The 12,664-nt window shown below is 49.5% G+C and overlaps 1 protein-coding gene across 13 annotated transcripts in view; it reads right to left on the reverse strand.

Moving 5' to 3' along the window:
* Positions 1 to 308: 308 nt before the first annotated feature.
* Positions 309 to 12,664, reverse strand: part of EDC3 (enhancer of mRNA decapping 3) — a 62,643-nt gene continuing 50,287 nt past the window's right edge. For all 13 annotated transcript variants that reach the window (XM_004056512.4, XM_019010743.3, XM_055363773.2 and 10 more), the window contains 3 exons: positions 10,208 to 10,361; positions 5,160 to 5,377; positions 309 to 2,692 (listed from right to left, as the gene is read on the reverse strand). In XM_004056512.4, the coding sequence (XP_004056560.1) occupies positions 2,358 to 2,692; positions 5,160 to 5,377; positions 10,208 to 10,361 (707 nt within the window). In that variant the 3' untranslated portion in view covers positions 309 to 2,357. The remainder of the gene's footprint in view (positions 2,693 to 5,159; positions 5,378 to 10,207; positions 10,362 to 12,664) is intronic.

Here is a 12,664-nt window from a genome sequence, read left to right on the forward strand (position 1 = left end):
CAGGGGTAAGACCAGAATTGGGGACATCCTCTGGGCCCAGGCTGCTGAGCAGTCCTAGATGGCACCTCTGCCCTGCTGGCTTCTGTACCACTCAGCCCCAGAGAACCTAAGGGAATCAGCCCACCGTGGCTAGCCAGGTGGGGTCTGGTTTTCCACAGCCTGCCAGTCCCATTACTGGCCAGGACTTTAGGCTGTATGTGCCCAACAACTATGGCCTGCTGAGGGCAGGAGACGAGTGGGGCGGGTTCCTAGGCTGGGACAGGCAGCACCTCATGACAGCCTACAGAGCAATTCACACGGCACAGGACTCAGTCATTCAGCTTTATTTCAGTGCTGGTTTTTGGTTCCCTAAGAGCTGCATGAGTGCTAGGCTTCACCACGTGACTGGGGGCCCCTTGGGAACTGGGTACTATGGGCAGGATGCCCCTGAAAAGAACTGAAGACAGAGGAATCATACTTCTCTTTAATACCTCTGGGGAAGGCCCAGGCTAAGGATGAGGGCAGGGACCAGTCCCAGTGCCCCTGGGGAGAGAAGAGGGAGAAGCTTGGGCACAAACTCCCAGTGGCCCCACAAGGCTATCATCCCTGGATCTCGCTGGAGTGGGCAGGCTCCTGGGCCAGGGTTGTTCTAGCTTGTTTCTCACTGTACCTAATCAGGGGGCCTAACTGCATTAACAGGCAGCCAGAACCTGCCTACCAAAAAGCCTGTAACCTAGACTGCTCCTCGGATTTTAGCCAAGAGAGGGCCCCGGCTTGGGAGCTGCTTGGCCCTGAGAGTGGGCAGAGGCTCAGAGAATACACAGCACAAGGGTTACAGTCCCTGGCCTCTTCCCATCGCTGGAGACAATTTAAGACTGAAGGGAAGATGAGAGGAGGGGCCAGCCCTCTACTCTGGCTCATCTGCTTCTGGCTATGTTCCTACAAGGGAAGTGATAACAGCCTGAAACCCATGGTACCAGGGCCTCCCCTGTGTCCACAATCCTTGGTGAGCCCTTCTGCCCACCCATCCACCCGCTCAGCCAGTCTGGGCAGACACAGAGCAGAAGCAGCCTGAAGCCCTGAAGCAGGCTTAAGCACAAGTCCTTGACAGGAATCCCTGCCAGGGTTCCAGGCATAGATCCTGTTCTACCAGCCTCCAGGGCCTAGGGCTTGGCACCTTAGGATTTGAGCATCAGTGTGTTCCTATGGTTGGAACCCACACCAGCTAGCTCATCCAGAACTAGCCTCATTTTGCCATCTTTGAGACAGGGTGCTGGCCCCAAGCCTACTCATCTAGACTGGACAAATGTAAAAGGTTCAAAGCCCAGATGTTGTAAGAGCTGGGGTAGAGCTCAAGCACGGGAGCCCATCTGCCTGCTCTGGGATGACAGCTGCAAAGGACCGTTTCAGGGGAAGGGCAGAGGGGATGAAAGAGTAGGTGGGGCATGTATGTGCGGGCAAAGGGCTGGAGGAGTGGTGGCCTAGGACAGAAGCACCAGGAAGCCTCTTCTGGTTCAGCACCAGGCTCCCCCAGGGATATCCCCATCTGAGGGGTCTGGCCCCAGACTAGGCAAAGGCTCAACCTGCTCAGCTTTGAGGGTGGGGGCGGGCACTGCTGGCAAGATGGGCACTGTGGTTCTACAGTAATGTAACCTTATACTACCTGTGCTGAAGACGACAGAACAACATAAAATCCCAATACAGTAACACCATCCTAATGCCGCCCCCTTCCCTACCCCTGAGTGATGGAGGGAAAAGGAGGGAGAGATCCTTGGAAAAATCAGCATAAAACTTGGATCAGCTCAGGAGTAAGGGTCAAAACCCCCCAAATCAACTTGTGGGGCTAGGGGAAGGCCTGGTCTGTCACAGCCCTGGACATGAATGGAGAGTGCAGGTCTGCCCTCTGGTGGACAGCTGCTGTGCAGCTGGTTCTACAGAGGAAGGGCTGTCTGCGTGGGGAAAGCAGGGGAGACACAAAGCCACAAGCTCTGAAATAGAGCAGGTACAGGCCCCGAAACAGGACCTGGCCCACTCTTCAATGTGTGTGCCCAGGCCCAGTGGCTGTAAACCTGAAACACAGTCTTGAGAGCTGCCTACGGCTGTAAACAAAGGCCCACCTGGCCGTGCAGGGGGCTGAGGGTAGACATGCCTGGAGTTGCTGCACGCTCAGCCTGCCACCCAGCCTGGAACCCAGTGGGAAAGACTTCCCTGGCTAAGAGCAAGTGACAGGTCAGTTTTAAGTAAGTTCTGTTCTCTCACAGAAGAAACAAACCCAAAAGAGAAAAAACTTTAACAAGGTCCATGAAGCTTCATATCCTTAAGGCGTTTGTTATCAGGAGCAGCAGGGGACAGCAGAGTCCTGCCTGCGCAGGAACCCTCTAAGCAGAGTGCAGTGGGATAACAAACTTGCAGCCAAAGGGCGAGTGGTAGTTGATGCCCACCTCCTGGAAGACCTGCTGGGGAATGCCAATGTCGCACAAATAGATACGGCCTGCGTGCTCCCCCAGTGGCAGAGGCAGGCCCAGTGCCAGTGACCATTTGGCATCAATGCCCTGTTCGACTTCATGCACAGGAGGGTCTATGCTGAGTACTGGTGCCCGGTTCTGGTTGGCCCAGGCCACAGCTGCCTTGTACCAGGGTTGATCGCGCAGGAAGACGTTCTCAGGGCAATCCAGGCAGTTGATGACCAGGTCCACAGGGCTAGTGGGCAGATCTGCAGGTGGAAAGAGTGCCATCTGAAAGTCCCTATGAGCAGAGAGCAGCCCAGGCTGGGACTAGGGCCCAGGTCACCCCAAGGGTGTCTTTGTTTTCCAGACACCACTCCAATGCCTCTCCAAAGGCTGGCCTTCTTAAAGCTGGGCCAGGGCACAGGCCCTAGGAGTTGCAAGCTGGCTGGGCTGAGTGCTAGAGACCAAGTGCATGTCAGCCCAGCAGACCATTGCCCTCCTGGAGTTCTCAAGATGAACCATTGTCCTCCTGAGTGTGCAGAGCTTCTCAGGGCACAAAGCCCTCACCACCTCTGCCTTTTCAGGCACGCCTCTGTATATCGAACTAATGCCCTGGGCACCTTATGACCTCTGGGAAGGCAGAGTCCACTGTCAAGGTGGCCATCACAGGGAAACCCCACTCAGGTCCAGCAAAAACAGGAGCTGACTGCTATCTGCTGACCCAAGAAGGGTGAGCAGGTGAGAGCATGCTTATTCTATTCCAGCTGGCCTAGTCATTCTACTCTAGCAAGCCTGTCCTCTCTCATACTCATTATCTCACAGGAATGGGTCCTCCACTCAGCCCAACCTTAATTAAGAATTAAGAGGGAACCTATTACTATTCTCCCAGGCTCCTCTGCTCTAACCAGGCTTCTGGGACAGTATTAGAAAAGGATGTCTCAACAAGTATGTAGATCCTGTACTGGCCTAAGAAGTTAAACTGAGAATAGCATAAATCAGACCAAACTTAATGGTCGTTGAGACTTGTGTCCTGGAGCAGCTGGGATAGGAAAACTTTTGGGCAGCAAGAGGAAGAACTGCCTGGAAGGGGGCATCATGTTAAAAATTACAAGGGGAACCCACACCAGGCCCCCTTCCCAGCTCTCAGCCTAGAGTATTAGCATTTCTCAGCTAGAGACTCACAACTTCCCTGCTTAGAATGTGCCACCGTGGGGAGTCCCTGTGGGTGATGAGGCTGTCAAGAGTGAGAGTGGCATCCTATCTTCTGTGTGCCCACAGGAGCCTGGCCCGAGACTTAGCAGGTGAAGTTTCTGGTCCAGGCTTTGCCCTTGACTCACTATCTGACCTCTGGTGAAGTCCCTTCTCTGGGCCATATTTGCTCTCTCCAATTCTTCTCCCTGCTGTTCTCATTTAAACCCATTCCAGTCAGACTCTGTCCCTACTACTCCACTTAAGACCACTCATCAAGCTCACCAGGACAGGTGAGCTCCACAGAGATGCTAAATCCAGTGGTCGATTCTGTCTTCCTTTGACCTTAACCTAGAACGGGGCTTGCTGACACACTGACCACATGCTCCTTTCTTCACTTGACTTTCAGCTACCATACTCTCCTGGTTTTCTTCCTCCCTCACTGACCATTCCTGTCCCATCTCCTTGGTTAGGCTCTTTACTCCCTGACTTCTAAATAAAGAGCTCAGTTTTCCAACTTCTGTATCTACTCTCTTCCTATGTGACAGCATATCCAGGCTCCTCATGGCTTAAATATTCCCTATGGCTTGTAACTCTAGGCTGAACCCTTTCACTTCAGATTCATATAACTCGTTCCCTATCAACATTTCCACCTGCATATCCAATAGGTGTCTCAAGCTGAGCTTCTGCTGTTCCTCCCCAAACCTTCTCTATCAAGTTTTCCCATCTCAGTAATCGCACCTCAGTTACTGAGGCCAAAAACTTTGGAGCCATTGCCAACTCTTCTCTTTCTCCCACCCCCCATACATCCAGTCTGTGGATTCTATCTCCAAAACTGATTTACAAACTAACTACCTTCACCACCTCTGGCACTACCACTCTGTCTTAGCCACCATAATCTCTCTCTCCCATGATCACAACAGCATCTTGACACTTCTCTGTACTCCTCTGTGTAGTCTACTCTCAAACAGCACCCAGAATGATCATCTGGAACCTAAATTTGATTATATCATTTCTCTACTTATTCCTTCAATGACTGCCCATCTCACCAGAGTAAAAGCTCAAATCCTTGTGGTCATCCCCAAGGCCCATCATGACCTGACCCTGAAATGTCCAAGTCTCCTACTCTCCACCCAGTCCTCCAACATGCCTCCTTTCCCTGCTTTGTTTTTATCCACATCACTTACTACAACTACACAAGTATGTTACATATCTTTTTGTTCCTCCTAACCAGAATATAAGCTCCACAGAAGAATGGATTTTAAAAAATCTGTTGCCATATCCCTAGCATCAGGAAGAGTGCCTGTTCAACGAATATTTGTGGAATGGACCAATGGGTCCCCAGCTCTTCATGTGAGTAGTCGGAGAGGGAGAAGCATAAGGGGATGGGAAGTAGTATATTACTGTTCTAAGACTCCTTAGAGGCGAAGCACCACCCTTACACACGTAGTGCCTTTCCACCTGTCGCCACTGGGTGGCATGACGAGACCATCAAACTGCTAAGGAGGGAGGAGGCCTTCAGCCCAGCCCTGCCTAAGTGCTCACCTTTGAGGCTAGACACTTGTTGGCCTTGGGTCTTGCTGAAGAGCGACAGCTCGTTGGTGATAGATTCCAACATCTTGACAAAATTGGGCAGGAAAAGGATGACCTGGACATCATGGTTGGCTAGGTGCCTTCCACAGCTGATACCCTGAGCCCCCTTCACATGAGGTCCACACAGTAGAGCCACTGTAGGCCTCTGGTGAACATTTTTGGGATTCAACCTGGAAAAGAAGGTGAAGAAGCAGTATCAGCTACATACTTGCCAATCCCTTGCACCCTATACCAGACAATTGCCTGTAGCACCTATTGGTCTCAGATCTCTTACCCACTGCTCACCAAGTCCCAGGCTCCAGAGGGGGACAAAATCCACTGCAGGCCAGGTCTATAGGGTGGCACTCCTGTTGTCCCAAACCCCAACCTCACATCATTGCTGGGTCCTCCCACTAAGTGGTTCACCCAGATCTTGCTCCACACAACACTGTTGCCAGAACACCGCTTTGCTGACCCATGAACACTTAGTAGTTCCTCTGCAGCCTTCTCTGCTCTTCTTCCCCAACGTGTCTGCTTCACTCCAGCAGGGCTGGTCTCATCCTCTCCTGCACTTGTAAGGCTCTTTCCTGCTTATGCTCAAACTACATCCCCTGCCCAGAAAGCCTTTCACTTTCCAAACTCTGAACCGCCTTTTCTTGGAGATCCAGCTCAAGGCTTACCTCTGCTGGGATTACTCTGGCTCATGCCTTTACCTCTACTCAACTCCTAATAAGCTCACAGCAAGTACCACAGCTCTCCATTCTCCTCAAGTCAGTTGCCAATGGTTCTCTTTACTGAGCTTAGTAGCTTACTGAAGTTAATGAAAGCAACGCTGCAGGCATTAACAGTATCTATTTCATAGGATGCTGTGCAGATTATCGGATGCCCAGCACTTAGCAGTGCCTAACACAAAGAAGGTAAGGTACTCAGTCAGTGCTGACCATGGCAGAGGCAGCAGGCCAAGGGTTACCTGGCCTTCTAGGCTAGCAGCTGCCTTGGATGAAGTAGTCACTTCCAGTTTTCTGCTATTCAAAGCTGAGACTCCTCTAGACTCAGAGAAGCCACAAATAAGGAGATAAGGCGGATTAGCCCCGGAGCTGTGCCCAACTCAAAGGCAGCACAGTTGGCTCACTGGGCAGCAAGGTAGGGAGGAGATGGACGGCAAGGCCATAGGTCCCTGCCTAGTGGCAGAGCAATGATAGTCACTTACTGGTTTCCCAAAGGGAGGAAGATGACAAGATGTTGTCAAGCTAAGAGGAGCTTCATAACTGCCCCCATTCCCAAACACATTTTGGAGAATTTAACAATCTACTCTATATTCCAGACACCAAACCATTCGCCCTCCCATTTCTGCATTTAGAGGAAATATGATGAGAATTGCTCCCTTCAGAGGATGCTGCAGAGTTGTGGAATCTGACTCACTTTGTTCTCTAAAAGGGTTCTTCCTCTCAGGGAGAACCTCTCCCGCCCCCAATCAAAAGAAGCAGAGCATGGCATTCACACACCCAGCGGCAAGGTGTAGAGTATATGGGCACTGGAAATGGACCTATGTGGATTAGAGGCCTGGCTGGACTGTGTACCAGCAGTATCATGTGGGCAAGTCCCTCAGCTCTCTGAGCCACAGTGTGCTTATCCAAAAACACAGGGCTATTATTTAGCTTTGAGGTGAAGTTATGAGGACCACATTAAATTATGTTGTGAAAGCACTGTGGAACACTGCATGGTACCTGACATATATTGAACTTCAAGATTACTAACCACGGGTCTGATTTCTCAACATCAGCAACTGCTACAAAGGACAGGAGATGGACCTTTGGATAGTTCAGACACTAAGAGAAAAGACTGGCACAAGGACAGCCAGCCCCAAGAAGCTGGCTAGAGAGGAGTGTGATTTGGTAAGGACATTCAGCTCCTGCCCCAAAACTAATGTTTCTGGGAAGCCACTTAATGGTCTCAAAGTGCCCCCAACAGCGGCTCTGGGAGGAGGTGCAGGAGACACCAGACACACGGGCCTGATGCTCTTTCAGAGGGCACCTCACACTACCCCCTCCTGTAGGCACTTCCCTGGCTCTTCCCTGGCACAGGAGAGCCCAAGGATCTAACAGCTAGGAAGCAGGCCTAAATCAAAGAACAAGGAAAAACTAACACTCCAACCCCCAACTCAAATAGGATGAGGGAGGTGGAAATCTTACAACTGGCTTGGAGTAAGCCTGCTTGAATTAAGATCACTTCAGAATCAGGAGATGCCTTCCATCCAAACACATTATCAGGCCCAGAGAATGAAAATAGGCTGGAGTGAGGAGCTACAGGATTTATCTGCAATATCAGTTTTCTGGCAAGGACTCCCAAACACCATGGCTGGAAGCACAAGCCAAGGACCAGGTTCCATTTCGCAAATAGGGAAGGGGCCCTGTGGGAAGCAACATCCTATCATGTGAGGCTTTGGATCTGTGAGTGCTGCTCAGGGAAAGGAGGCTTTCCTTGCCCCAGTGAACCCAGATCTGCCCTGCTCTTTGGAAGTGGCCTCCCCACTCCAGACACCACTCTCCCACAAGGTTGCCCACATCCTCCTCTTTACCGAAAAATCCAACAGGCACTTGTCAACTCTAATTTTGATTGATCTCTCAGCAGTACCATTGCCGGCCGTTCCTTTTTTCTTCAAAGACTATTTCCTTGGTTCTTACACGCTACCCTCTTGGTTTCTTACCTCTCTTGCCTTCTTCATCCTTCTAACTGTGCCTTACATGCCGACGTTCCCCAGAATCCCACCCTAGGCCCTTTCTTTTCACACCTTCTCCTTATATGATCTCATCTACTCTTACACCATCTACAAGCTGACAACTCCTAAATCTCTAGCATCAACTAAGACCCTTTTCTGAACTTCAGATCTTTTTTTTTTTTTTTTTTTTTGAGATGGAGTCTTGCTCTTGTTGCCCAGGCTGGAGTGCAGTGGCGTGATCTCAGCTCACTGCAACCTCCTCCTCCCAGGTTCAACCAATTCTCTTGCCTCAGCCTCCTGAGTAGCTGGGACTACAGGCACCTGCCACCACGCCTGGCTAATTTTTATATTTTTAGTAGAGACAGGGTTTCGCCATGTTGGCCAGGCTGGTTTTGAACTCCTGACCTCAAGTGATCTGCCCGCCTTGGCCTCCCGAAGTATAGGGATTACAGGTGTGAGTCACTGCGCCTGGCCTAAGTTTCAGATCCTTATAGCTAAGAGACTATTTGGGTATCTCACAGGTATTCCAAACTCAACACATCCAAAACAAAACCCACCATCTCTCCCAAACCTGCTCTTCTTCCCATGTTTCCTATCACAGTGAATGTTACCACCATCCAATCAGATGTCCAGGCTAGAAAACTTGAAGTTCACTGATTTCTGACATTATACTTTCCATTACCTCTAAAATCCATTCAATTACCTTGCCCTGCTGAATTTACCTTAAAAACAACAACAACAACAACAACAACGACACCCATCTGTCCACTTCTCTTTCTAAGAGACAAAAAAAAAAAAAAAAAAGAGACAGACAAAGTCTCACTACATTGCCCAGGCTGGCCTCGAACTCCTGGGCTCAAGCAATCCTCCCACTGCAGCCTCTGGAGTAACTGGGATTATAGGCATGCCTCACCAAACCTGGTTTGTCCACTTTTCTGATCCCTGCTTCCCTAGTTGGGCCACCATCACTTGGGCCCTGGCTCAGTTTTTTCTAAGTTTTGCAGTTTTCTACCTGATCTCACTGCCTTCAGTCTTGCCTCCATTGAATCTACTGTCCTCATTGTAGCTAAAAATCTTTTTAAAACACAAGACTAACCATGTCATAGCTCTACTGAAATGTCTTCAGCAGCTCCCTACCACTCAGCTGTACTGAGGCCCTACTTTCCAGCCACACAGTGACTTACGGATTGCCAACAACCATGTGCCATGGTCTCTCGATTCTCTCTGCCCTTGGCACATGCTACTCCCTGTACTTAGAATACCTTCTTCTTGGCCAGGTGCAATGGCTCACACCTGTAATCCCAGCACTTTGGGAGGCAGAGGCACGCAGATTACCTGAGGCCAAGAGTTTGGGACCAGCCTGGACAACATGGCGAAACCCTGTCTCTACCAGAAACACAAAAAATTAGCTGTGCATGGTGGCACATGCCTGCAGTCTCAGCTACTTCATGAGGCTGAGGTGGGAGAATCACTCAACTTCAGGAGGTGGAAGTTGCAGTGAGCTGAGATTGTGCCACTGTGCTCCAGCCTGGGTGACAGAGTGAGAACCTGTCTCAAAAAAAAAAAAAAAAGAATGCCTTCTTCTTTCTCGCTTGCCCCTGTTAATCACCACTTGTTCGTCAGGGCTCAGCTTGGATGCCACTGCTCCAGAAGGGTGACTGGTTTCTCCAGCCTGGGGCAATAATATGGCTTACTGGAGAATTTTGTTTCCTCTACCACAGCACTATACTTTCTAGAGACCTCACTGGGCTACTAGAGGAAAGGCACAGTATTTTATTCTTCGTGTCCCCGGTGTCTAGCAGGTCTGGCACCTGCTATCAGTCTGTCTACAAATAAAATAAGGCACTGCCCTTGATATATGAGCATAAGGGGCAGGTGGGAAGGTGCCAAACTCCAGCTCCCCTACTCAGTTGTCAGTGTGGTTCTGGAAGCTCTCAGGTATGGAGACTGATTTGCATCCCAGCCACGTAAAGTAAATGATGAGTGCCAAAGGCCAGGTCTCCGAAGGTTCCTAGAAGGAAGGCTTCTGATAGTTCGCAGGAGTCTCAGGCCAGATGGCTGCTATCAGGAGAGAGTCAAAAGGCAGCTTGCCAGAAGAATAATGAGGACATCTAGGAGATGGGTCTGAGGAGGGGCAAAGAAACCTCACAGCATCCAGGAAAGTGACTTCAGAGAGACACTCCCATCAGATGAGCAGAAACTGCCTAATGAACTCGTATGTGTGTATGGGAGGCACTGTGGTGGTGGCCAGGCAGAGCATCCTTACTCCACATTGAGTCCCTGCCAGTTTACAGACATTTACCTGTTAGGTCCTCCGAGGAGGGTCAGTGCCATCTGACTGGCACACACACCTGTCATCTCCAGTCTCCGCTCAAGGGTCAGCCCATGCTTCTCAGCCACAGACAACAGCTTTTTATGCAGCTCATAGGAAATACTTGGGACAACCAGGCCAGAGTCTGCAGTTCAAAAGGAGAAGAGAAAGGGAAAGTGACTACAGAAACCAAGTCCAAACCGGGTATACTCTATCCAAGATTCTGCAAATGCCAACATTTTACCATGGACCACCCCTGGCCCATCCTCTTCATCTTCCGGGACTAAGGCACGCTCTGCAGCTCTGCAGAGCTCAAGTAGTGACTGGTGAACCAAGTAACAACTTGTTCCAGGTCACCACAGAGTGGGGACAAACTTAAGCTCCCTTAGCAGTTTAGCTTTAGACCACAAAGGCCAAATCTACCAGGATATATTTAGTGCTATCGAGACCAGCACACAGCCTGTAACAGCAACCTATCAGGCACATGAGAAGAGAACATGATTTTCCCAAAGTGGGGGAAATGCCATCTTGGGCAGCGGGGTTTCCTCACAAGCAGGCCCCTTGTCCTTCCTCAGAAGTGGAACAGACACAGACACTAGCTAACCCTGATGGCCCTCTGGTCCCTGCTGTTCTCCTCAACTGTAGGGCAGGATGACTTGTTCCATCTGCTTCCCTCTTCCTCTTCCTTCTCTCTTCTATTTACCCCTTCCTTTTTGATTAAGAAACTTAGCAAAGTTGTTTTCTCAAATAATTTATCATTTTCTCCCCATCTGAGTTGGGTGTAACCCAATACTCACGAAACAGGGAAGGAGTACAAGTTAAGTAAGATATGGCTGGCTTTAAAAAAGGGTAGCTTTTATAAAAGTTGGGGAGAATTAGTCACTGAAAGTACACTGTGGAAAATACTTGGTTTTTCAAGGCTCAAAGCCAACATCTACAGCAGCTGGTATATGTGAAGAAGTCTATAGTATTATTATATGCACCAGTGTCAACATACCAGGAAAGAAACAGCAAACCCAAAAATTTGGATCTGCAATGGACAGCTCTTACCTTGACAACCAAGGTATTGCTCCCTCCAAGAAGCCAATGCCATCTTACAGATGCCAAAGCCACTGGGCTGACCAGCAGACCCTTTCCCAAAGAACCCCACTTGGCTTCACCGGCCAGTGGACAAACCAACGCAGATTCCAATCAGCAAGCCACTGTGGGACTGCACGTCACTCGCTTTGTCCAGCTAGATCAGGTACCTTTTTAGATCCTGTGTCCTCAATTATACTGGACTGTCAACTGCCTGAGGTAAGGAAATTAATCTTTTACTTCTTCAGCCTTCGCCTTCTCAACTTGTTCCAGCTACATTTATCAACGGAGTTGAGTTCTTATCAGGTCCTCAGACATATAAATGATGCAAACCTAGTGCCATTTCTGGTCTGGCCTAACTCTAAGGTAGAAGAGTTAGGGAATAAAAGTTAATAAAAGTTTTCAGTACATTTATCTCCTTCCATTGTTCCACAGCCTTGTCTAGAAAAATCTGTTTTCTTCACTGGTCCTGTCGGGAGAAATCTCTTGAGGTTATCTATCAGGTCCAGTCCTACCTGCATATTCTTAAAACCACAGAGAATGAGGCTATAGCTTCATGTTTTAACAACAGGAAACCAAGCACAAAGACTGAAACTATAGGACCCAGGTCTGTATCCTCTCAGGGAAGGCAGAATAACAATGTCATGTAATGATGATGATAAAAAAGGTCTAACGTATCAAATAAACACTAACACTATCCTGTTGGCTAACTGAGCCCCTCTACCTGCCCAAGTCCTATTCCTGGGCTCTGGGCTGGGGAGAGGCAACAAACAGTGCCATTAGGAGCAATGAGTCTCTCCTCCCACCTCTTTCTGAAATGTCAGTCATTGGTATCTCAGGTGCCAGTGCTGGAGGCTGCAGACTGACCTTGCATGTCAACAGCTGATTAAAACAGCCATTTTTATGGCCTGCTTCAGACACGCACATATTATCAGAACTAATTAGGCTGAACAATTTTCAAAAGTCCTAAGCCACGAACAACTCAAACCTGTCAGACAAGTCATGCACCTGACTACTTCAAACACCCTCTTTACCTGCAGAGTCACGCAAGGCAGAGCTTTCACTCATCTATGCATTTCTTCACCTATTTATCAGAACTCTTTCTGTTAGATTTGAAATGGGTCAGGGCAGTGAGTCTTGGGCCTGCTACTCCACAAATCAAGCATTCTTTCTAGGTCTGGCTCTTGTGCTACGTGTACAGGCAGGCAGCCCCTCCCCTGCCCCCTCATTCTGAGGGCTCTCTGGGAGCAGGCAGAAGCATTTTCTGCTAGCTGTGCCCTCACAGTCCTTAAGAGTACAAAACTTAATGGTAGAGGGGAGGAGACATCACCCCCCACCGGCTGGCTAGATGCTGCTGCTGGAAGCTGTGAG

This window comes from Gorilla gorilla, chromosome 16 (assembly GCF_029281585.2).
Source record: "Gorilla gorilla gorilla isolate KB3781 chromosome 16, NHGRI_mGorGor1-v2.1_pri, whole genome shotgun sequence".
In the NCBI taxonomy this organism is placed as follows: domain Eukaryota; kingdom Metazoa; phylum Chordata; class Mammalia; order Primates; family Hominidae; genus Gorilla; species Gorilla gorilla.